Genomic DNA, 25,516 nt, shown 5'->3' on the forward strand with positions numbered 1-25,516 from the left:
TAGACAGTATAATACACTATAGACAGAATTATTATGAATAACATGTGTTTCAATGGTGCATTTTGGTACTGGGAAGAGTCTTTCCATTTCAATAGAAATATGTTGCTTTTAGCTATAGCAGTGAACCATAATTTATAATGTAAGGTATATTATTGTATACGTCATTTAATACATAATAATCTTTATTATTTGATATTTAGACATACAGTTGGTCACCTAAACACACAAATCAAATATGTGTTATGCCTCCACGGCGGCAACTTCAGTTACTTTGCAGATTCAGATTTATTTATAACGTAGTTCAAACATTAAAGTGATGTTAGCTTGAACTCATTTATAAATATAAAAAGCATTACTCTGAAAAGGGATATAGCAGCATAATAAGTCTTTCTACTTTTGGCACTTTAAATATATTTGTGATGAATACTTTTGTACTTTTACCTATAGGTGAATATGTACTACCATTTTAAAAGGTCTGAGTATTCTTTTCACCACTAAATATCACTATTTCTAACACCGGGCGGATGTTAAGCTCACTCAAAGATCTGAGTAAGACTGTACGTGTCCATCATTGAAAATAATAGAGTAACCTACTTAATTAATATCTATACTTTTGTGTCTATTCGACAAAGTAAATAATCAAATGAATTTGAAGTAAAAAGTATGTATAAAAATAAAAACAATGTATCAATATACAATTAAGAAATGCAAAGTCAATACAGTAGGACCTTTTTTATTTATATTACAACTGAATAGAAATAAAGATGACATGCGTATTAATATGTCATGCATATTATATTAACCAAATCATTATGTGACAAATTCAAATCAAATGTGTCATTTAAAAAAGTTAAATATACTCATAAATAAAATTCATATTCTAATAGTAGAGGATAGAGACATTTTTACATACCACAAAGGTGATAGTTTGGACGTGAATTTAGTTATTTTTTGTACAGTTAATTTTATTTTTAGGGAAATGTAATATTCATAAAAAGAGGTTCTAGACCATAAAACCTAATTTTAAACATTTTTTACCAAAAATGTAAACAATATAGTATGAAAAATGTATTATATTAATAATTGTATGTAACTCTATTTTTCTTTTTTCCACTCATTTATTTTATGTAATTTTGTATTACGTTATATGTCTACCCCTGATATATAATCTGTCTTTTGAATAAATAAATAAAGGGAAACAAATATATAGGTGTTAAGCGGGCTCCGGCTGGAACGGATCCCTTATAGCGTTATCCAGCCGGACTCTTTTCAGTGTAACACACCGCCTGGCAGTCATGTCGACGCTGAAGTCAGGACGCTCACTGTTATAGTCAAATACTGTTAGAAATAACTAAATGTGTAATTTTTATACCAAGTAATACATTAGTTTGGATTATGTGTTGAGGAAAAGCGAGGTATCCATCGCAGTATCGACTTATTTTGAGGTAAAATAAGTTTATTACTGACTTCCCCCTCAGGCTTTTCTCTTCTTGATTATTAAGGTTAGCTAACGTAACACCGCTTAGCTATGATGTGATAAATAATACAATAAAACCCAACCATTGCTTGCTTGTGTTGCCGAGCAGAGGATAAAAGCATTACAGGAAGCATGACATTTATTTGGGACATGTCGTGAAATACGTTAAGAAGTTGATGCTTATACCAAGTGGTTCATAACGTTATGATCTATTTACCGTTAATGTTGCTAATGTTACATTTGTGACTGCAGGTCCCTGTTCATCTTTACATCTGTGGGATTCTTTTTGAAATCATGAAGGATATCCTTGTTAATTTATTTATTGTTGTATTTTACACATGTCTTATTCAGTTTTAGTTTGTTTTACGTTTTATGTTATACTTGCCTTGCCATGCTTATATAAAACCAATGCCTTTTTTCAGTTTGAGCCATGGCATCCCTATCAGAGGAGGTGCTGCTGGTGCTGAAAAAGGTTCGCCAGAGGAAGCAGGATGGCACACTTTATCTGATGGCTGAGCGTATAGCCTGGGGTCCAGAGGGCAAGGACCGCTTCTCAGTCAGCCACTTATATGCAGATATTCGCTGTGAGTAATCGATACCATCCAATTAGAAAGATGTGCCAAATAAATGTGTTGGTGATGTTCTGAAGCTGCACTTTATTTGTTCTCTGCACAGGTCAGAAAATCAGCCCGGACGGTAAATCCAAAATTCAGCTGCAGCTGGTGCTTCACACCGGCGACAGTACCGCATTCCACTTTTCCAATGACAGCACTGCACTCAAAGACAGAGACGCTGCCAAGGAGCTGCTGCAGCAGCTGCTACCCAAGTTCAAGAAGAAAGCCAACAAGGAACTGGAGGAGAAAAACAGGTGAGACCCAGGTGTTCTCTTAAGATTCACTTAAAGGATATATCTGGTAATATCTATGTTTTCTTATTGGGATCAAATTGCATTATAAAATGAAAACTAACCATACAAGTATCCTTTTAACAAGTGTTGTGTGACCAGAGAGCTCACTTCTATTAAAAAACTATTAAAAACACACCAATGAGCCACACTGTTGCACTGGGTGACATTTTTCCACAAAGTAACTATTTTGGAACCTGTTTCTTCTAAGGATTAACATGGTCCGTATGAACAAATGAGCTTGGGTCTGAGGGTCCCAAACAGGGTCCGGATGTCCCTCTATGAGTATGGGAGTTCACTGTTTACTTTGGGGACAGCCTGAGTGACCAAATCATCTCCAGTCTACTATCAAGATTTGTATGCAATCTTTCAAATAATATATTACATTCTTTAAATGTTTTTTCCTGTAGGATGCTTCAGGAAGATCCTGTGCTTTTCCAGTTGTATAAAGATCTGGTGGTGAGCCAGGTGATCAGTACAGATGAGTTCTGGGCCAACCGGCTAGGAGACACGAACAACTCGGACTCCTCTTTATCCAACAACAAACAGGAAGTTGGTATATCTGGAGCTTTTTTGGTGAGTACATCAAGTCTGGTCAAAATAAGACCTTGCATTTTGAATGTTACTCAAACATTGTGACCTTCAGTATCATCATCATAATTGTAAAGTATGTTTTGTACATTACAGGCTGACATTAGACCTCAGACTGATGGCTGCAATGGCTTGAGATATAATTTGACTGCTGACATTATTGAATCTATCTTCAGAACATACCCTGCAGGTAAATCATCTCAACTCTAGAGTTAGTTAGCTGCTTTCATTCATGGCTTCTACCAGCTCATATATAAGGGACTGATATTTAAGTTATATTTCACCCCCAAAATGATAATTTGTATATCAATGACTCATCCATGTTAAAATCTCACGTCTGCACAGGTGCGTTACTATATTGTGTGAGGAGTGGACTGTGAGAAAGTGGTTTAGATTGTAGGGGTTTAGCACAAATGCTTGTGTTTCGGAAATAGTGAGCATACGACTGGATAAATGAGACTTGAAATATTCTGCATTAGTTCTGAGAGAAATAGTTTTGACCGGCCCCAGTGTACTTCTATTCATCCAGAAGTTTCCTTTTCTTCTTGTGTCATTGTGACGGAGCGGATCACAGAGTGACTGACTCCGCCACTGACAGCCGTAGCGGCGACACACACACACACACACACACACACACACACACACACACACACACACATACACACCAAACATTTCCTGCTCTCTTCCGTTCATCAATAAATCAGGTTAAATCATCACTAAAACGTCCACCTTTTCCCCTTCCTTTCTGTAGCGTGACCACAAGTGCACGCTTGTGAGTCTACAATTATTTCAACATACATTTAACTATATTACACCATACTTACGTGGGGAGCGGCGGGCGGAGTTTCACCGCCGTCTCCCCAGCAAAGGGAAGGTGGAAAAGACGGAGGCGCATCACTTCCGTGATTTAAATAGGATGCAATTTATTATTTATTTTGTGTTTATTAATTATGGGGAATGACTGTTAAGAGGTAGTTAACCTGTGTATGTTTGGTGCAGGTAGTTTCCTCATGTTTGAGGAAATTACATTTATGTTGACAATGTGGTTTGGAGAGAATTGTGTAACCGGTTGACGGTAAGCCTGTGGGGAGGGGCTATGGGTACAAAAGGGACGGTGTTGGCCCTGGAAGAATCATTCGGGAGATTGTTGCAGTGAAGGCAACAGCTAGAATGTGTTTACTCCATGAGTAATAGACAACCAAATTTGGTAACTTTGATTTTGGTTATTTAAGTTATACTGTTTCACTTTTATCAAACAGTATATATTCTTTTGTTGCTGTTATAAATAAACTTTTGGAGCTTAAATCATCCGACTAAGCCTATGTTTTCAACGGACAAATAGAACCCCGTCACAGTCATCATTGAGGCATGCCAGAAAATGGGTTCAGGAGCCGATAAACAAATGATCATTTCAGCTGTGAAGTTTTCCTGTAAATGTGCAGCTTGTGTGCCTAGGCACTGCAACTGGACTAAATATTTTAATATGTATTTGCGTTGTACTTGCAGTGAAGCAGAAGTATAATGAAAATGTGCCTCACGAGCTGACGGAGAAGGAGTTCTGGACCCGCTTTTTCCAGTCCCATTATTTTCACAGAGACCGCATCAACACAGGAACACAGGACATCTTCTCAGAGTGTGGCAAGCAGGATGAAATAGGTAGGAGTTTTAAAGTGTTTCCAGGTGCAAATCTCACATAAATGCAAGTATTCTCTACAGATGTCAGTACATGTTTTACCTAAACACTTGCAAATGAAACGGCTATGCTACAAATCTGTTCTTATGCCTCACACAGGGTTAAAGTCCATGGTGGTTCAAGGAGTGAAGAATCCTTTAGTGGACCTCCTGTCGTTAGAAGATAAAACATTAGATGAGGTGATGTATTATGATTCGCCAATCACAGCCACATCATACTACTCAGAAATCATTTGCTTTTATAGCTTTCCTTTCCTCCTTCCTCCCTTGACCTGAAGATTTGGTATTTTCTGTGACACAGGGTTACGGAGTTTGCACAACAATGCCCTCAACTTCCAACAGGACGGTGAAGGACAGCAGCAACTCTGCCATTATAAAGCGGTTCAACCATCACAGTGCCATGGTGCTGGCAGCAGGCTTAGGCAAGGGGTGAGGAAACAACTTCTTTATTTGTTTTAAACCTTTCTCATTCTTATTAATTATTTGCTAACGGTTTCATATTTTTAAAGGGAAACAGCAGGTGACCCAGCTAGTGAGACGAGCTGCACAGACGGAAACTCAAGGGACTCTGACCTCTTCCAGCCTCCTGTAAAGAAGGTGATGCCTCTGCAGCTGTAGCAGAGGTTTTTATCTAAATATGAATATTGCTCTGTAACAGCCTGTCACTTTTTCTGTTGGCAAACTTTTTTAGGTTAAATTGCAGGAGGCCATAGAATATGAAGATCTTAAAAAGGAAAAGAAGCCAAAAACAATTGCATTAAACCTCAAAAAGTCTGACAGGTAAAGTCTGCCCACCTTTTATTTTTATTTTGTTATTAATATTATTTGATTACACAATAACAGGTGGGGGGGAGTTTCAAACTCTTTTTTTGACAAATATGTCACTATCAGTACTAATTATTCCATTTATAAAACTTAAGTTTAGAAAAGTATGTTTTTTTTCTGAATATATGTTGTGTTTTCACTAAAGAATTTAAGTTTTCCAGTTATTCCTTTTCTTACAACTGGGATGATAAACAAGGATTATTTGTGTTAGCTCTAGGAAAGCCTCTAAACTTTATTTATTAACTTAAATAACAGGGGTTATATTATTGCTTGATTTAATGTTGAATTGTTCTAATATAATGTTTCTCGCTCCCTCTCTGTATTCTTAAGGTATGCTCACGGTCCTGTGCCACTTCAGTCCCAACACTATTCGACAAGCCAGGATATCATCAACTCTCTCAACTACATCCGGCATGAGATGGTCAATTATAAACCCAACCTCACTCAGGTGTGTTAACACTATTTCCACTTACTCACCAGCTCAGAGCCTCTGTTGTGATTCAACACTCATCGACCTTTGGACAAAGATTAATCATCATGTTTGTAGTTTGATCCGTTCAGATCAGAAGTCTAATTACATAACACGTTCTCAGTTTAAGAAGAGAGCCTTGTCAATACTGACAAAAACCTTGCAGACCTCAAGTCAAGCATTGGTGTGTTTCTGTGTATGTTTTACCGATGTATATTCACATACTGAAAGAAAACAGCTTCCAAAACACTAAAATAGATACAAATTGTAAACTACATTTGAAGTGGTAGTTCCTAAATGAAATGTATCTAAATATTGGTTATTTCTAGGTACAAGTCTAGTCCTTATATGTAACTTGCACAATATGTAAAATAAACGATTAAATATGTATTTGAATGTATTCTTAGTCAAGTTGGAATATTTCAATTGTGACAAGTAATTGTCCTTAAAAATGTAACGAATATTATGATAACGCTTTTATTCAAATAAAAAAGGTAATTTTAGGGTCATGAACTCCTGATTGGGTTCCAATATTTCCAAGTGTTTTCAGAAATAATTCAGTTTTTTTCCTGAACAGACAGGGATATGTAACTTTAAGTGATGCCTTTAAAGTCTTTAACACTGATACTTTCTGCAGGTGTTGTGCAGCACAACGGCTAGTTCTGCCATTGCTGCACTTTCTCCAGGTGGCGTGCTCATGCAGGCAGCAACACAGCAGGCCATCAATCGTAAGTGTGTTGTACGATAACAGTACATTATAACTATTTATTGTGAAAGTTGTAGCACATCTGTCAGGTAGCTTCAATAAGCCTTCAACGCATCTGCAGAGATAAAGTGAGGGATTTAAATACAGTGGGGCAAAAAAGTATTTAGTCAGCCACCAATTGTGCAAGTTCTCCCACTTAAAAAGATGAGAGGCCTGTAATTTTATTCCTAGGTATACCTCAACTATGAGAGACAGAATGAGAAAAGAAAAAAAATCCAGAGAATCACATTGTCTGATTTTTAAAGAATTTATTTGCAAATTATGGTGGAAAATAAGTATTTGGTCAATAACAAAAGTTCATCTCAATACTTTGTTATATACCCTTTGTTGGCAATGACAGAGGTCAAACGTTTTCTGTAAGTCTTCACAAGGTTTTCACACACTGTTGCTGGTATTTTGGTCCATTCCTCCATGCAGATCTCCTCTAGAGCAGTGATGTTTTGGGGCTGTCGCTGGGCAACACGGACTTTCAACTCCCTCCAAAGATTTTCTATGGGGTTGATATCTGGAGACTGGCTAGGCCACTCCAGGACCTTGAAATGCTTCTTACGAAGCCACTCCTTCGTTGCCCGGGTGGTGTGTTTGGGATCATTGTCATGCTGAAAGACCCAGCCACGTTTTATCTTCAATGCCCTTGCTGATGGAAGGAGGTTGTCACTCAAAATCTCACGATACATGGCCCCATTCATTCTTTCCTTTACACGGATCAGTCGTCCTGGTCCCTTTGCAGAAAAACAGCCCCGAAAGCATGATGTTTCCACCCCCATGTTTCTTTCTCCTCCAAACACGTCTAGTTGAGTTTTTACCAAAAAGTTCTATTTTGGTTTCATCTGACCATATGACATTCTCCCAATCCTCTTCTGGATCATCTAAATGCTCTCTAGCAAACTTCAGACTGGGCCTGGACATGTACTGGCTTAAGCAGGGGGACACGTCTGGCACTGCAGGATTTGAGTCCCTGGCGGCGTAGTGTGTTACTGATGGTAGCCTTTGTTACTTTGGTCCCAGCTCTCTGCAGGTCATTGACTAGGTCCCCCCTGTGTGGTTCTGGGATTTTTGCTCACCATTCTTAGTGATCATTTTGACCCCACGGGGTGAGATCTTGCGTGGAGCCCCAGATCGAGGGAGATTATCAGTGGTCTTGTATGTCTTCCATTTTCTAATAATTGCTCCCACAGTTGATTTCTTCACACCAAGCTGCTTACTATTGCAGATTCAGTCTTCCCAGCCTGGTGCAGGTCTACAATTTTGTTTCTGGTGTCCTTTGACAGCTCTTTGGTCTTGGCCATAGTGGAGTTTGGAGTGTGACTGTTTGAGGTTGTGGACAGGTGTCTTTTATACTGATAACGAGTTCAAACAGGTGCCATTAATACAGTTAACAAGTGGAGAACAGAGGAGGCTCTTAAAGAAGAAGTTACAGGTCTGTGAGAGCCAGAAATCTTGTTTGTTTGTAGGTGACCAAATACTTATTTTACCGAGGAGTTTACCAATTAATTCATTAAAAATCAGACAATGTGATTTCCTGGATTCTTTCCCCCCATTCTGTCTCTCATAGTTGAAGTGTACCTAGGATGAAAATTACAGGCCTCTCTCATCTTTTTAAGTGGGATAACTTGCACAATTGGTGGCTGACTAAATACTTTTTTGCCCCACTGCATCTGTGTTTCAGGATGGTTCTTTGATTATCCATAGATTTGTCACTACTGCTGACACCTGAATCCATCCTGACAAACGTTTATTTTAAGCTTGGAGTACTTGGTTTTGTCTTCTCATTTACATCTTTATCATTTATTTTTCAGAGATGGTACCCACTGATGTTCAAGGAGAGCTGAAGCATCTTTATGCAGCTGCTGGAGAGTTGCTGAGACACTTCTGGTCCTGTTTTCCTGTAAACACACCGTTTTTAGAGGAAAAGGTGACTAATAATAATAATAACTTTAAGGAAGTATGACAAGGGAGAGGTGGGGGAGAAACATTACATCTGTTCGTAAAATGAAGGTGTTATACAGTTTTGTGCATGGAGTGAAAGTGCATAGAAATAAGTATATGCATTGCTTCACGGTTTTAAAAAAATACACTTGCCCATAACAGTGAAGCCATATAATGCTAATGAATGTATTCTACTCCTTAAACTTATTCATGTTTTAGTGTTTTACAACACTCAAGCTTTCTGACAATATCCTTCATGTCATGTATATATATATACTTATTATAATGGTATTTATAGACATTTGTTTTTACTTGGACATTTTATATCACACTCCTACATGAAGGTTTTGCTTTTTCGGTTCTGTTAATTTGTCTGTCCGCGAGCAAACAGAAAATGAGTTTCTTTCCTTCAGATTTGTTCTCATCACGTCTCACTCTTTATATAGGTGACGAAAATGAAGTCAAACCTGGAGAGATTTCAGGTGTCCAAGCTTTGTCCTTTTCAGGAGAAGGTTCAGCGTCAGTACTTAAGTGCAAATGTAAGTCTCTAAACTATTAATGATAACACAATGTCTTATATACCGGGTGACACTTGTATTAAATGGCTTTGACGTCCCCACAGCTCACAGGACATTTGGAGCAGATGTTGCAGACAGCCTATAGCAAGTTCCACGTCTGGCAAACCCGTCGCATGCTGAGGAAAACCTGAGGTCTGATGATTTGTCAAAGAGAGGACATTAAAGACATAATAGAATATGGACAAATGACGAGGAAGGTTCTCGCGACTGCTGCGAAGACCGCAGATCACAGCCTGATTGGACGAGATCCACAGGGGCTACATGAGGATATACATGGATGCTGCTACATCCCAGACAGTTCTTCAGAGACTAACTGCCGCTCTGTCACAAATTAGTTTCTTTCTCTTTTTTTTGTTCTCTCAATGGTTGAGAGATTGGTGCCGGTATCGGTTAAATGGGACTTTAGTAGTGGTGTAATGTGACCAAATTTCAAATGGAGAATCGTAAAGGAACTCAGGACGACAGGCTGATGTGTGAAATGCAAGCAGACGACTGCCAACATGAGTTTCATCTGTGCACAGAGCAGAGAAAGAGACAAACAAGGAGCAAATCTGAGCACTGGTTTAACTTGTGGAACAAAGTTCCAGATAATCTGAAGTGAGTATAGCAATAATGTGATGACATTTCACACTGGGTGCATTAGTGTGTGTGCTTGTTTGTGGCTCTAATCACATTGTCGCTGGTTTGTAATGTCTGCACTGAAGACGAAAATGTCACTGAAATAAAGTGAGAATGTGATCATTCGACTGTCTTTTGAAACTACAGTATTTCATTTATCAGTCTGCCTCAGTTATTTTCTAAACTACAGAAGAGATAGAGGTTTATTTTTCTAAATGTGTAGCTTTAGCTGCTTTTAGATAGTATGGAGATTGTTTCATTGTGACCAGTAACTCAGTACATTTACTTAAGTCGTGTTTTTTTGACATATTTGTACTTGAGTATTTCCATTCAATGTTTTACTCTAGATTTATTTTAACACTCACGGTTAGTAGTTACTTTGTACATCAAAAACACAAATATGCTGATATGGTATAAAGCAACGGGACATTGTGCATAAGGAGATCTTTTTGAGATGAATGGATTTGTATGCATGGTCCTTGTTCAATAAAGAAATATATGAGTAAAAATAATAATATGAGCTAAAAACAGAATGTAAAATTAAATCAGAAACAGGTCTATTGCCAAGTAGGTTTACACAGGAATTTGCCTTGGTGTACATGGTGCATACTTTAACATGGAAATGTTTATGTAAAGAAAGATACATTGTAAGAAAAGTACCAACAAAATAAAACGATTATAACTATATTTACATGAACTATATATATACCCGTACAAATACTGAAAGGGGTAAAATACTGCTTATTTTAGTAAAAAATAATAATATTACTTTCACTTTTAATGGAGTATTTTAAGATTTGTACTTTTTTTATTAAGGGGTACTTCTCCCAACACTGGTTGTGATAAAGCCTCCAGCAGGAAGTCACCAGCTGAGCCGGGACAGGTCGCCTGGCTGCGGACACACAGGCGTGAGACTCACCGCTGTCTTTCCACAGAAAAAGTGAAGAAACCCAGCGATGTGACGGGGTTTATTTTGTGGATCTGTTGACGGAAACACTGCTGTTTCTTCTGACATTTGGTGAGTTTTTAATGAGTGCTCCCTACATCACTATCTTAGCCAGCTAGCATGTTTGCTCACTTGTTATTGTAAATACAGAGGCGAGTTAGCGCACTGAACAGTCTTCAGATGTATCTTACTTTGAATAAACCTTTATTTATACCTAACAAAGCCATGTTGTTCTTATAATATTGTGTTATGTCTTTCTGGGTCCATTAGTTTGATGGTAACGTTAGCATCAGTGTCAGCAGACATGTCTCGTGATGCATGGCAGACAGACGCCCCTTTTTAGTTTCGGAAGCAACTGAATGAATTGTAGACATTTTATTAACAACTAACCATAAGGAGCCCGACAGTGATTGACTTAGTTAGTTTCACTCACTAACACTAAGGATTAAAGTAAGGGTTAATAGAAAGTAGATGTACTCAAGTACTTTACTTAAGTACACTTTTGAGGGACTTGGACTTTACTTGAGTATTTCAATGTTTTGCTACTTTCTACCTCTACCCCACTCAGAGGTAAATTGTGTACTTTTACTCCACTACATTCATTTAATAAAATGTAATTACTTTGCTGATTTGTATTAAATATGTGAAAAATAATCAACCCTTAAATAAGACTTTAGTTACATCTGGAGCAAAATTCACAAGTTACCCTGCTGTATACAAAGTCATTAAAACTGTCTGCACCTTTAATAACACTTTAATGCATCAATATTTATAATCAAAACATATAATATATATTATTATATTATGTTATTCTGAAATGGGCTGGTCTGCACTATGAGTACTTTTACTTTTGGAACTTTAAATATATTTTGATACCAATACTTTTGTACTTTAACGATTTGATTGCAGGACTTTGACTTGTAAAAGAGTATTTCTACACTCTGGTAGTTCTAAGTAAGTAAACATTTGTTAACCGTTATAGTTAACACATTAAAGGTACTTTCCTTGGGTTTTTACTATAGAATTTGATTTGTAGGCTACTTCTAATCAGTGTTGGATTAGGTAATCAAATCCCTAATAACGAGCAGAAGAAGCAATACAGTTAACAACATCTCTGTCTCTGATTAAGACACTATTTACATGGAGACGGTTCGTGTTGTATCTGCTACTTTTCTCTTTCGTATAGTCATTTTGAGTCAAGGACTGAGCCGGTATGAGTGTACATTTTCCTTAGGTCTGATCAGCACATCTTTAACCCTAAATACCTTCCTGTAGCAGACATTAGAGTGTTAACAGAGACAGAGTTCAGAGGTGACTGTTTCTTCTCACCTTCTTTTGAAATATTTGTCCACTTAAATGCTCTGGAGCAATTAAGTGTTTTTTTAAATGTAGAAAACACACTGATGGTTTTTTACAGTTATTCAAATGATCTGCAGTTTTTGTTCTGCTTCCTCATATGTTGGATTTAAAAGTCAATCAAAGCCAAACTACATTGTGTTGGATTTTGAGCTGAATGGCGCCCCGGTAAAAAACTATTCTTTCAAAACTAACTGAGACTTCCAGGACAGCAGATATTTGAACAACAGTTTTGCTGCACTAGAGATGATAACATGTTTTTACCAGAATGGAGACGGTGTAAAGTGAAGTCATGACTGGTCAATTTGAGAAAGTAGGTGCACCGCTAAAAGTCATATGATGCGACGCAGCTGAGGGCCGAGGTATGCAAGGGAGCAGAGCAGTGACTTCTGGAGCAGCTCACATTTGTCATACTTCTTTTTGTCTCCCAGTTGTAAAGGATCAGCAGTGAAGATGCCTCTGATACCAGTTGTGCCAGAGAACCACAGTCATGTCCTGGCAGAGTTTGACTGCCTCGATCCGCTTCTGTCTGCTCTCCGTTTAGACTCTGGCAGGCTAAAGGTAGGTTTTACCATCACATGTCTGAGTTTTATGGTAAAATCACACATAATCAATATTAACGGCTCTTATACAACCTTGAGTATCTGCCAATACTGAATGGCATCTGAAACTTTCTCTTTCCTTCTCCTAAACAAGTATGGAGTTCTTAATGTATTTTGTAGGGATACACTTTTCTGGGTTTACCTTTTTATAATTGATTTATAGTGGTTTATTATTCATCATCATACATTAAAAACCCAACATCCCTTAACAGACCTTGAGGGAAGAAGAATATTTAGAGGATTGAAAACGTCAGATTGGCTTTTGAGAAGTGACTACACTAATGATGCAAATGACAACGACTTATCGCCAATAACTTGCACATTCGTCAATGTAGAACATTAAACTCTATGTACTCTTTGTTTCAGTGTACCTGTTTGGCAGTCTCAAGGAAGTGGCTCGCATTAGGAACATCAGCAGGAGGGTTGCACCTGATCCAGAAGGAGGGCTGGAAACAAAGGCTCATCCTCACCCACAAGGTAATATGTGACCCAGGGGCTTTGTGCAAAAATGCAGGGTTCACTCTTTTTCTGTCACAGCTACACAAAAAGAAAATACAATGTTAGTTTATTTGTATTTCTTTTAACTCCTAACCCTTGGTGCATTCTTCTTCAGGAGGGATCTATTACTCAGGTGGCGTGTTGCCCTCATGATGAAGACTTTATCGCGATTGCAACAAGGTGAGAGTCTATCCATGAAATAAAGATATCTCTCACATACAGTACTGTATCTCTGTGTCTGGTGTCGCCTGTATTGTTCTCATTGTGTGTCTCGGCTGCAGTCAGGGTCTGGTGGTGGTGTGGGAGCTGCAGCTGGAGCGGAGGGGTCGTCCGGAGAGAGTGAGTGTCTCCTGGGAGCACAGAGGCCAGACCATCACGTCCCTCTGCTGGGACACAAGCACACTCAGAGTGTTCGTCGGGGACACAGGAGGCAAGGTGTCCCTTCTGCGTGCGGGATCCTCCAAGCTGGGCAAGGTATTAGTGGCTGCTGATTCACAACAACTGTTTGTGTGTGAAATTCCTAAAGTCAAATTCCTCGTACGTGTAATAAACCTACCTGGTAATAAACCTTTTTCTGATTATGATTCTAAATCAACATTTCAAAACATTGAACCTTTCTTCTAATAAAGTCAGTATTTCTGCACAGTTCCAGAAAACGATAAGGTCCTTATTAGTATTATACTATTCTAGTGGTTGTTCTGTAATATTGTGTTGTAAAGTCAAAATGAATTTGTGTTCTGATTTATACAGATACCATAAATGTTTGATATTGTTTTCTTTGTGTCTAGGGGTCAACATTCGTTATCTTCCCTGTTCAGACCGTCACCACTGTGGACTCCAGAGTGGTTCAGCTCGGCTACCAAGATGGCCGCCTGCTGGTGTCTTCCTTGAGCCGCTGCTACCTCTGTGACACAGATAGGTGAGGACCACCACAGCTGCGTCTCTTTAGTGCAAAAGACCCTCAGCCAAGGTTTTCCTTTTATGCAAAAATAGCAAAAACTGCTTTTTCAGGCTCTCAAATATGGAGACGTCTGCTTTTTTCAGTATTATATCATATTAAACTAAATATATCTGGATTTCGGGGAAAACAATACATATTAAAATATAAGTAAGATATTGGGATAGACATTAGTACTATTTTCTAAAATGTATTTGTAATGTATTTTATATCAAATATTAGTGGCAGGCTTAAGATTGGGCTCTGGCAACATGTTGCCAATGTTGATCATTTTGTTAACTCCTGAAAGGAATTCCTGTGTTCTTTTTCTATTATCTCTTGCTTTCAGGGAGAAGTTTTGGCGTGTTGGATATAAGGAGCGTGATGGAGAGTATGGAGCGTGTTTCTACCCTCAGAACAGGGGCTTATTGGTTGGACAGCCCCCTCTGCTGTACTCCGCCCGGCCGGGGTCTCGAATATGGGAGGCCAGCTTCAATGGAGAGGTTCTGAGCACCCATCAGTTCAAACAGCCCCTGGCCTGTCCTCCTCTCCCTCTCATCACCTACAGGTAATGATTGTTCCTGCTTTATAATGTTCTTCTTTGATTGGCCAAACAACTAACTGTCTTACATTCCTGCAGAGATGAGCCACATTACAACCCAGCACAGAAGAGCCCGCAGTCAATCGCCTTCACTAAACTGCTTTACTTTGGGTAATATTATTTATATATTTCCTATCTTAGTTTTTAGGCTTGTCGATCACTTGTTTTACCACATGCACATTATTGATTAAGCAAGTGCGTTGATTATACTAGACGACATCAAAAATAAAACCCTCCCATTATTGTTTATTCACTCACTCGACAAACTGTACACTTTACTTTTTATTTATAGAGACCAGAACTTGCTGACCTGGACTGACTCGGCAATTTATATCTTCACACCTCAGAACGGACAAGTGCTTCTGTGGACTGAAGTCAAAGGTGTGCTTATCCTGCTTCCTCCTCAAATACCACCAACAATCCTTTGTAGTGGTGAAGCAAATGTTGAATTCATGAACTGTTGTGTTGTGTGGAAGTAGGACCAAAAGTCATTATTAGATCTGTATTTGATCTGTTTTATTTGTTAGTGTGATCAGCATTATGAGATATTTTTAACGTTGGTTGATTGTTATGCGTGTACTTGCCCAGTGACTGCAGATGGAAATTAGCTTTTAGCTTTAATCTGGCATATAGTATCTCTTCTCTTTTTTAGATTAATGTATTTTTATGCATGGTCCTTGTTCAATAAAGGTATATATAAAAAAAAGTAAAGGTTGAACATTTTTAACAATTTAAACATTGATTATACTGACCTTTTGTTCCTGTCTTTACTTTAGTGTGAATTGATCCATCCTGTTTTTTTATTTTGCAGACTTGGTTAATATTGCAGTCTACCGCAACGAGCTCTTCTGTCTCCATGGCAGCGGGCGTCTGTCCCACCTCTCGCTGCTGTCTGCTGAGCGCTGTGTGGAGCGTCTGCTGCGCAGGGAGTCCTGGCCTCTGGCGGCTGGGGTCTGCTGTATGTTCCAGCACACAGTCACCAGCAGCAGGGTGAGACCCCCGCTCTCTGTGTACAGAGAAACCTAGATTCAAGGTCTTATCTGGCTAATGTTCTTATTACTTCCTGTGTTTACAAGGATAAAGCAGAATATACTGTAAAACTGTCTCACCTAACATGGCCTGACTAAAAGAAGAATCAACACTTGCCATGTGCTAGATATGGCTCCTGCTAGCATTATTACACTTGTAATACATCTTTAAGAAGGGAAAATCGTGGTAATTGACCCATTAAAAAATCGTAATGTATTTAGGCGTGTGTGTTGGTGTTAGGATCAGTGGGGCACAGGTTCAAACCCCACTGCAGTCAGCATGTCGTTGTGTCCCTGAGACACTTCACCCCAAATTGCTCCTGTGGGGATTGCCCACAGTATTGAGTGTGTAAGTCGCTTTGGATAAAAGCGTCTAACAAGTGACATGTAATGTAAAAAAAATAATGTTGTTGCTAATCATTTTCCAGACTGAGAATAAAATACCCCTAGCACTAGCATACATAGAATAATTATATTAGTGTGTGGCGTAGTTTCATAAAACATTTTAATTTAAAAGGTTAAACATCATGAAAATGAAACACATTTGTGGTACTCATGATCAGGACTGATTTCTTTTGAATTTTTGGACATTGTTGTCTTCTGAGCACATCAAAACACTTTTGTGTGAGGCACCATCATTTCAGTTGAAAGTAAATCAAGCATTTTAGAAATGTTGTATCTTACCTAGATGTATTATAAACGGAGTAAGATCTCCCTATGTGATGATAAAGCATTAGGAAGCCTTGCTCATCATGATTCCTGTTTTAATTCAGGCCAGGAAATCAATTCCCATCGACCGTCTGGAGCACCTCAGGTCTCAGCTCAGCTCCAGCACACACCCCGAGCTGTGTGTCCAGCTGGAGGAAGTCATCTCCAAACTGGAGCCTCTGGACTCGGCCTCCAGCAGCCGCAGGAGCAGCATCTCCTCACACGTAAGTTACATTTACTCCCTGCAGATGATTAACTGTGATCTTGAACATTTAAAGATAAGCATCCAACTTTCTAAACGACACACTTTTGGTTAGAACCAGCTTTCAGTCTTTGCATCCAGAATAATTCCACATCAAACTAACACCACGTTTTATATACTTTCCTTCAATACATGTATTTTCTATTAGCTCATTACGACTCAAGCATGCAGCCTCTGCTTATTTGTCTGTAATCAATGGGTTTGCTGATATCATCATTATCCAGGAGAGCTTCAACGTCCTGGACTGTGGGATCTATCGTGTGATCAGCCGCAGAGGAAGCCAGTCGGACGAGGAGACGAGCTCCCTCATCAACCAGTCAGCGTCCGAGGAGGAGCGCCTCAAAGAGTTCAGTTTTGTGCAGGAGGAGGATCAGGTGGATCATGGTAAGAGAACGGCAGCTGCCTGTTAAACATACAGTGTGCTCGCTATAGAAAGGCCTTATTTCAATTCAGAGTGCTTTTCGATACTGCCACCTTAAGAGCTGACACATTTTATGAATGAACAGGTCGTTTTCAAATGTTGTTATAACTGATTATAAATACTATTTATAATAATTGTATTATTATAATTACCAGTATGAGTTTGTTGGACATGCTAACAAACTCTTGTAACAATGAAAATCATGGAAACCAGTTTTTGACACTTTCTTGTTTACCTCTACTTTTTCTTTAATCTGCACAGGAACAAACTTCTTTTCTGCCTCTTCTTACTTTAATTAGAAAAAGAGTGAAGTTACTTTCAGATTCATATCTACTACTCTATTAAAACACCTCAATATAAAGCCAAATTAGATATTTGTAATTTTGAGCATCTGTCGTTGCTAAAACATGTATTATTAAAAACATTTGAAATGAATTTTACTCTTTGACTTTATCTCTATTGCCATAATAATACATCTATAATAATTCAAAAACGGTCTTGTATGTTTGCCACTGAGATGACAATGCTTTTCATTTTTCAAACACACAATAATTGAATCAAAGTGTTGCTGTTTCTGAATCTGCTGAGAGCTAAACGATCACTCTTCCGGCTGATGTGCTTTGCCAATAAAACCTTTACTTTGGCACGCTGTTAATAACATCACGTTTCCTGTCTGTTCCATTGCATCACACATAAATCACCATTTTGTTTGTTTTACATTGTGCAGCATTTAATTTACGTTTGCTCTTGAGTGGTGTCTGGCTCCATCTGCTTGCGTTATGTCCTCTGCCTTCCATCGTTCCCCTGCAGTATCCATCCATCTGTGTTTGTCCTCTGGCTCTTGCCCACATCTTCCTTCAGATCCTCAGAGCGCTGAGCGAGTGGAGGCCGAGCGATCCGATTCAGGCCTGCAGTTCCACCTCCCCCTCTCATTTCGCCCCAAACCCCCCCGCATCGCACTGCAGGCCGTCAAAGACAGGTAACATGCAGAGACGTAAAGGGCAGACATACTCACAGACTACCTTTCAGATCATATGCATTGTTACTTTTTGTTACTTTCCCCTTATCATATGTACTTTAACATCATGCGCATCCAGAGTGCTTGGAAGTTCAAACACGTGTAATAATTAATCAGATTGCTTTTTAATGGTGACATAAAAACATAGACAAGTGTGCATTTTAAGATTAAGGTGGTTAGTTTTATTATTTTATGCTGCTTATTTAACTAAATGTATCTCCTTTGAGTGTTATTCTTTTAGGTATTAATGTTTCCTATGCACTTTTTCATTTGTATTACTCAATAGTTTAATGAGGTTTTCTTAAATGTTCTTATGTCACGTATCACAGCAGCAATACAGACATGGAGCTGCAAGACATTAGATATCTTAGATTTGTATTCAACACTAAATGATAAAATATGTCTTTTTCGTAATGAGGATTGAAACGCCTACAATCACTATAATTGTAAGTGCAGCTGTGCTTGAAGGCGTCTTACTTCCCCTTTCCAGTGAACATGCACCTCCTAGTTATTTTTAAATGAACATTGTTTATCTGTGGAGATGCGTGTGGCAGGTTTCATTTCCAAGCATCACACCCATTGTTCATTAGACATGTGAAAACGTTTGTAGTTCTGTTTTCCTTTCTGAGTGTTAGCTCATCTAATGTAATATTATGAAGGGTTGTTTTTAATATTCAGTCATTGTTGTTTTCAGTGTTTCTAGCTTTGTTAAGAAGACAACGGAGAAGATCAACATCCTCCAGATGAACTCTGAGCTCTGGCAGCGGACTGAATTCAGAGAGGGCGGACAGGCAGAAATCTCAGCCACAACTTCGTTCTCAGAGGAAATGGACAATGAGTGAGTAAAGACCTGAACACGTGGACTATAAGCACTTTTCTGAGACTATGAGAAATAAGTCCTCTCAAATGTTTCTACTTTATTTGTCTTTAGGACAAGCTGTGGAGTATTAACTTGTTTTGAATACACTATATCAAGTAAAGTGAATTATATATGCCATCACAGAGTTTATGATGAAATGCCGACCATAGAGTCCGACATGCAGGAACTTCGGTCAGCGACAGAGCGAGCTATGTAAGTGCGGCCCAGCTTTTTGATAGAATCCAGATTGCATTATTTCACAGCCTCTTTTTAACTTACATTTAAAAAATAAAATAAAAATGTTTTAAATAAGCTCCCAGATTCAAGATCCTTTGGTGCTGCTGGACCCAGACTGCCTGGGGGAAACTCTGCTGAAGTGGCTGGTGGTGCTGGAGCGAATCCTCGGACCTGCTGATCACGGGTCAGCCGCTGCAGGTGATTCAATAACGGATGGTCTCGGAGAAGAGCGTTGGGATTATCTAAACGCCTGCTCAGAGCAACAAGAGGAGTCGTCGTTGTCGTCAGGTGAACCAAGAGAGAGTATGACAGAGGAGAAGACAGAGGAGTCTCCTGAGCTCGGAGAAAAAGAGGACCAGTGTGACTCCTCTGAGAAAGAGCATGAAGTTTCAAATGAGACTCGTCCAGATCCGGTCCGAGTGGCGTCTCCTAAAGCTGTACCAATGGATCTCCTGGCCGATCTCAACCAGCTGGCCACGCTCTACACGGAGCTGAGCTGCTTCAGGAAGGAGGAGAATGAACGAGCTTTGGGATGCATAGCTTTCCTGCGCCGCTACTTCTTTCTGCTGGACCAGGAGCGTGTGAGGAGGATGTGTCTGCTGTGTCATCAGGAGCAGCCCGAGGCGCAGCGCTCCTTCACCGAGGCCATGCTAGGTCAGAAGCTTCTCCTTTAAATCTGTGGTTTTAACTCATTTTTCTGTATCTCGTTTTAACAATTCAAATGTCACGCATAAAGAAAGAAAACGTAGATAATATAAAGAGAACACACTTCAACAAGCAACAACATAGTGGGCTTCTGCTTTTGAAAATCATTTGTATTTTAGTGACCAAATCCTGATTTGATATGCAAGTGTCTCGTAGCTTTGCACCAACCACCCGCCCAACAAACACAATGTTTATCCTTTGAGCGGCTCGTAACATTTGAACAATTTCTATAGTCGGGGGATACAAAGTTGATTTAGCGAAAAGTACAAGTAATATGTTATTTAAAAAAAATTATCCTCATTATTCAAAGATCGTCCTTCAATGTCAGAAATGCTTTTCAAGTTTCAGAGTCAAATCAGTTGAGCAATAATAAACATTCATTCAGCCATTTTTAAAACAGAGAATCCAGTCTATGATTGTGAATGTGTTTTTATGTTTCTATGTCCAACATTATTACCACTTATGAAAACTCTTTGCTTTGGAATAGCCAGGTATTGCTTTTCACAGACATGGCTGGGTCTCTCAATTTTCACATTCTACACCCGGTGAATATTCTAATAGTGATATTTCTCTGTTTGATTCTGAGGTAGCGAGAGAATACTGTATTCACTTGTATCTGCAATCTAAAATGTATTTGAGAAATGTTTGTCTTTCTCTGTAGATGTCACTCAGCACAGTAAGGTGGTGGAGGTGATTCAGAGAGGAGATCTGCTGAGGTCTCTGCGCAGTCTGAGAGAGCTACAGCCCTGCAGTGCCCCCCCTCTCCTCGCTCACTTACACAGGTCAGTACACACATTTATTTTTGATCAACTCGTACTTATATCACAGTGATGGACGTCTTGTTAAGCAAGTTATCTCTGTTGTCATCCAGGCTGTATGAGAAGCACGGGGAGGCGGCTGTGCGCTCGTTTACGCAGTTTTACCCCACGGTAACTCCTGCTGATATCATGACCATGGCTCAGCAAAGCCACTTCCTGGCATACCTGGATAATCTGGTCCAATCTCGAACTGAAGAGGACAGGTACACATTTAGTTTTATCTATTTGTTAAAGACTTTGAACTCCCCTTGTTGCTGAATTTGACATTTCTTCCTTAGGTTATCCTTTTTGCAGTCCCTTCTTGAACCAGAATCACTCAGACAGGATTGGCTGGAGCTGGCACTTACCCACGATGCACCTCAACGCTGTGACACGCTGAACCCCGATGGAGAGCCCAGGTTGGTCCTGTTTGTGTGTGGAAAATGATGTCAAAATAGGTTTAAGATTATTCATTTGTAACATTCACTTAAAGAGCAAGTTTCCAGTGTGAGATGGACCTAGTTAATATCATGGGTACATTTCACTTCTGGATTCTATTTATGCCACACGAAGGTACAAAAATAAAGTGAAGTTTATTAATAAATATGTGACTCCTGCTGCAGGTGGCACTCTCACTGTTTCAGCTGGGGTTACGGACGCCTCCTGTCTCTCCTAATCCGTCTTCCTGCAGATCTGTCCTCCAAGCAGAAGATGGCCGAGACGTGCCGCAGTCACGGGTACTTCTAACTTTCCAAAGTCATTTTTTGCTGGTTTTTGTTTTGAAGTTTACTTTTTGACATCATGCATAATGTGTGTGTGCAGATACTGGACGGGCTACATCTCGCTCTGCTGTGAGCTGCAGCGCCGCACCGAGGCGTTCTCCGCCATCTGTCGGCTGGATGACATCAGTCTGCTGCAGGAAGCTGGTGGTAAAACCTTCACACAGAATCACAATTATTATTTCCAATTGGCTGAAAGGAGAGTTCATAACAGCAGCATACATCTAGTCAACAATCGTTCATGTAGTCTCAGTCCTGTCAAATGTCCTTGTTAGTTTTATTATATTTAGTCATCCATCTTTTTGAGTTGACTAAATGTCTGGACATTTTAGTCACACAAAACTGTAAACGTTATCGTATAGTTTATTCAATGAAAACGATTCAATACTATTACTTATCATACTACAGTATAATAAACATTCTAGATAACCTAGTCTACCAAAATATAACGTAGTTTCTTTCTCTTAAGCCCTGCTGTTGCTTGCTCCAAACAATGGTCATCCTTTTTTACACTAAGGATCTAGTCATACATCAGTAGAAATCCTTTTTATTAATGACCCTATTGGCACTCATCCCCCAAAGAAACAACCCTCTGACAAGTTTGAAACATAAAACCCCATGATAGTCTAATGTCTGTCCTGTCCCTCTGTTATTGTCCAGGAGTGGAGCCTCAGACCCTGGAGGAGTGGAAGCTGTTGATCCGGTTGTCTCAGCGCTGCAGCGGGGCCACAGACTCAGATCAGCTGACCGGTGTGAATGGGAGCGGCTGGTCCAACGGCTCAGAGGACTGTGGAGGGAAGATGAGCCCGGAGACCCTGACCCTGATGCTGGCTCGCTGCGCCGGGCCCGACCGCGCCATGGCTGTCCTGGAGGAGTGCGGGGTGCAGCTCGACCTTTCACCCCACTCCAAACTGGTCTGTGAGCTGCTGAGAGTGACTGAGAAGAGGCAGAGGTCAGGAATTACTGATTATTATTTTCATTCATTAGCAATATTATTAAATGCACCTCTTGAAGAGAGCAGGGTTAAAAAGGTTCAGTGGTTCGGCGTGCGTAGGAGGGGGAAATGTGTTCATTTGCTCATCTCTCTGCATTGACCAATCACCTCGCTACTCATTCACCATGAGTGTGACCCAGGTACCACATCAAAATGTCACGTTGGCTATCCTGAATTCAAAATGGTGGAATATACTGATATCAGGACAGCAGAAAGCCTACACATCTTCTGTGGCAGACTGAAAACCCACCTATTTTGACTGTTCCTTGGCAAATATATAGAATTTAATTTTTTTAATGATCTGTTCGCTAGGAAGCACTCAAGGCTTATTTGAAGCCAATGCAGTAGCACTTTCAATGCTTGGCTCATTGGAAGCTAATACTTGAAGGAATCCTGCTTTTTCATGGTTAAATGCACTTATTGTAAGTTGCTTTGGATAAAACTGACTGCTAAATCAAATGTAATGTAATGTAATGTGTTTGACAGTAATCAATTGAGTCTAAAAATCACCTTGTGATATTTAGATTTTGAACCAAAATGTGTGAATGAAGTATGAGATGACAGCTCGGGAACTGCTTCTTCTATAATTAAAGAGAATCAGTTTCATTTGGCTGTTCTTCATCTTGAGGTATTGCATTTCTAAATATTTAGTTTTTGTTACAGAGCGATGATCCAGACGATGCTGGAGCGCTGCGATCGGTTCCTGTGGTCTCAGCACGCCTAACTGAAGACCAGCTGCAGCTTCTCTACATAAACAACATAACTAACACTGAAATGTACCTGCTGTGAAGCTGCAACCCAATGTATGCGCTGTAATTAATGTCAAAGCTTTCAAGTTCAATGAAGGAACGTGTCTTCCCAATACTCTCCACAGTATTATTAGCTTGAACATTGGCACGGAACTTGCTGGATCACGGATACTTTTTTTATATATAAAAATGAACTAAACAGGTAACACATGTGAATAAAAACTGTCTATAAGATTATTATAATTTTTTATGTTTTAAGAACAAAATATTTGTCATTAATATGCACGACTAAGTCCCCGTAAAGAGCAGAAAACAAACACAATTTTAACAGCAGATGTCTTAATTAATTAATTTTGTTTATTTTCCGCAAACAGCAATAAAAATGTAAAACAATAATATATATATATTCTTTTTTTTACTGTTTATTTATTTTTATTTTTTGTCTTTAAAGTCATATAAAATGCATGTTTCTGCTCCTTACTTTAGTTTTACTGCACCATTTAAGTTATCAAACGGGTATAAAAGAATGTGATCTGACTCTTTATCTACCTTTACGTCCGTGCTTATGTTTTCTTCAACGGGACACGAAGTATTTTCTACATTTCAGATGTTGAACGTCACATACAGTAGATTATGGATAATGTGGAGATCATTTTAATAACTTGGTAACGAAATGGGACTGATGACTCGGTTGATGGTATCTCACACCTGGAGCATCAAAGGCAGGACGGGGCGGCCTGGTGCGTCACTGTTGACATTTTAAGGCTTTCAGTGGACACAACTGCGCTCTGAGTCACATCCTCTGCACCCAGTTAACTGACCTTTATTTCTGACATACTTTCTTATGTTCTTCTTTATCAATGTTTCTTCATTTATTTCCCCGAATCCTTGTCTAAACGGTGATGGAGGAAGTATTCAGTTCCTGTCCTTTGATAAAAGTACTATTACCACTCCGTTAAATACCTTGTTATAAGTTATGTGTTGTATTAAAAAAAGTACGAGTGTATATTTAGGAACATATTGAAAGTAATCAATGCAGAAAAATGACACCTGACTGTACTAATACTTTACTTACTCATGTATTAATGTATAAGCAGGATTTTACTGTTGTAGTTGTGAGGTGAAGCTAATTTCTATTTATTTTGTACAGGATTGCAACTAATTATTTTCATTATGGATCAACGGCCTCAATGTTGAATCAATTCAGTTGCTTGTTTGATAACATTTCTCCATTTAATAATCCAAACTTGAAAAATATGAATACAAATCCATAAAATAATAACAAGGTTTTCCTTGTTATTATTTTATGGATTTGTATTCATATTTTTATTAAATCCTCACTTTTGAGAATAGAAGCTGGCATTCAATTTATATAAAAAAACTAATGAATGAATGAGCTCATCTTGTATTGTATACAGGGTCAGGTACAGTAGTGTTATTTTTACAACAGTGTCATAGTAAAGAAGCTTTTCATATGTTCTATATGTCAGTGTTAATCTCTATAGTAACTAATCCAATGAAATAAATGTAATGCAATAACAAGTAAAGGATTGGCTTATCTAAAGCCAGTTGAGTAACACTTGACATTGTTTGGCTCTTGAAACCTGATGTACTTATATGATTCTGTTTTCTTCAAGTTTGTATCTTGTTGGTCGAACGCACTTATTGTAAGTCGCTTTGGATAAAAGTGTCAGCTAAATGTAATGTAATGTAAAAGTACAATATTAGCCCTGAAATAAAGAAGAGTAAACTTGAGTTACTTGAGTAAATGTACTTGGTTAAATTCCACCACTGATGCTCACCCACCTGTCCTGTGTCACTGGCATAGGGACGATCAGATTGCAAGGAAAATCATCCATACAAAAAAGTACTGAATGTCATTGTGACATTTAAATGTGTTGCTGCTTCATAATAACAATTTAGTCTTTACAATGTGCTTCTAAGTTTGCTTCAACATTCAATATTTCCACCGCCAGTTTTTGTTTGTGTCCTCTGCTACAACTATGTATTCTCTCGAGGGATGGGTAGAATTGTGTAATTTCATTGAAATGATTCAAATAATGACAAGAGGTTTTCATCAGGCGGTACATTTGATTTGAATGTTATTAGGTAGAGGCAGTGAGTCGAGTGTTTGATGTTGCCTTCCTGTCACCAGGAGGACAGATAAGGG

The 25,516-nt window shown here is 38.9% G+C and overlaps 2 protein-coding genes across 3 annotated transcripts; both read left to right on the top strand.

The window, feature by feature from the left end:
- Window positions 1–1,284: 1,284 nt before the first annotated feature.
- On the top strand, window positions 1,285–9,995 carry gtf2h1 (general transcription factor IIH, polypeptide 1). Its single transcript, XM_034204696.1, has 15 exons — window positions 1,285–1,445; window positions 1,900–2,061; window positions 2,153–2,345; window positions 2,792–2,957; window positions 3,069–3,162; window positions 4,479–4,628; window positions 4,765–4,844; window positions 4,966–5,093; window positions 5,174–5,261; window positions 5,356–5,444; window positions 5,820–5,937; window positions 6,596–6,686; window positions 8,524–8,639; window positions 9,100–9,192; window positions 9,276–9,995. The coding sequence occupies exons 2-15, from the start codon at window positions 1,908–1,910 to the stop codon at window positions 9,360–9,362; spliced, it is 1,647 nt and encodes a 548-aa protein (XP_034060587.1). The 5' UTR covers window positions 1,285–1,445; window positions 1,900–1,907; the 3' UTR covers window positions 9,363–9,995.
- Window positions 9,996–10,695: 700 nt separating this feature from the next.
- Window positions 10,696–25,101, top strand: hps5 (HPS5 biogenesis of lysosomal organelles complex 2 subunit 2). Of its 2 annotated transcripts, none has more exons than XM_034204673.1 (23): window positions 10,696–10,867; window positions 12,583–12,712; window positions 13,120–13,230; window positions 13,367–13,431; window positions 13,533–13,725; window positions 14,040–14,170; window positions 14,538–14,756; window positions 14,829–14,900; window positions 15,082–15,170; window positions 15,601–15,779; window positions 16,591–16,749; window positions 17,012–17,171; window positions 18,070–18,187; window positions 18,921–19,064; window positions 19,230–19,298; window positions 19,399–19,976; window positions 20,689–20,809; window positions 20,899–21,048; window positions 21,124–21,243; window positions 21,448–21,561; window positions 21,647–21,753; window positions 22,264–22,555; window positions 23,261–25,101. In XM_034204673.1, the coding sequence occupies exons 2-23, from the start codon at window positions 12,605–12,607 to the stop codon at window positions 23,319–23,321; spliced, it is 3,360 nt and encodes a 1,119-aa protein (XP_034060564.1). In that variant the 5' UTR covers window positions 10,696–10,867; window positions 12,583–12,604; the 3' UTR covers window positions 23,322–25,101. The 2 variants fall into 2 exon arrangements, with proteins under 2 accessions (XP_034060564.1, XP_034060565.1); XM_034204674.1 differs by lacking the exon at window positions 10,696–10,867 and adding an exon at window positions 11,160–11,365.
- The last annotated feature ends 415 nt before the right edge of the window (window positions 25,102–25,516 follow it).

Source organism: Gymnodraco acuticeps, unplaced genomic scaffold, assembly GCF_902827175.1.
Source record: "Gymnodraco acuticeps unplaced genomic scaffold, fGymAcu1.1, whole genome shotgun sequence".
Taxonomy (NCBI): domain Eukaryota; kingdom Metazoa; phylum Chordata; class Actinopteri; order Perciformes; family Bathydraconidae; genus Gymnodraco; species Gymnodraco acuticeps.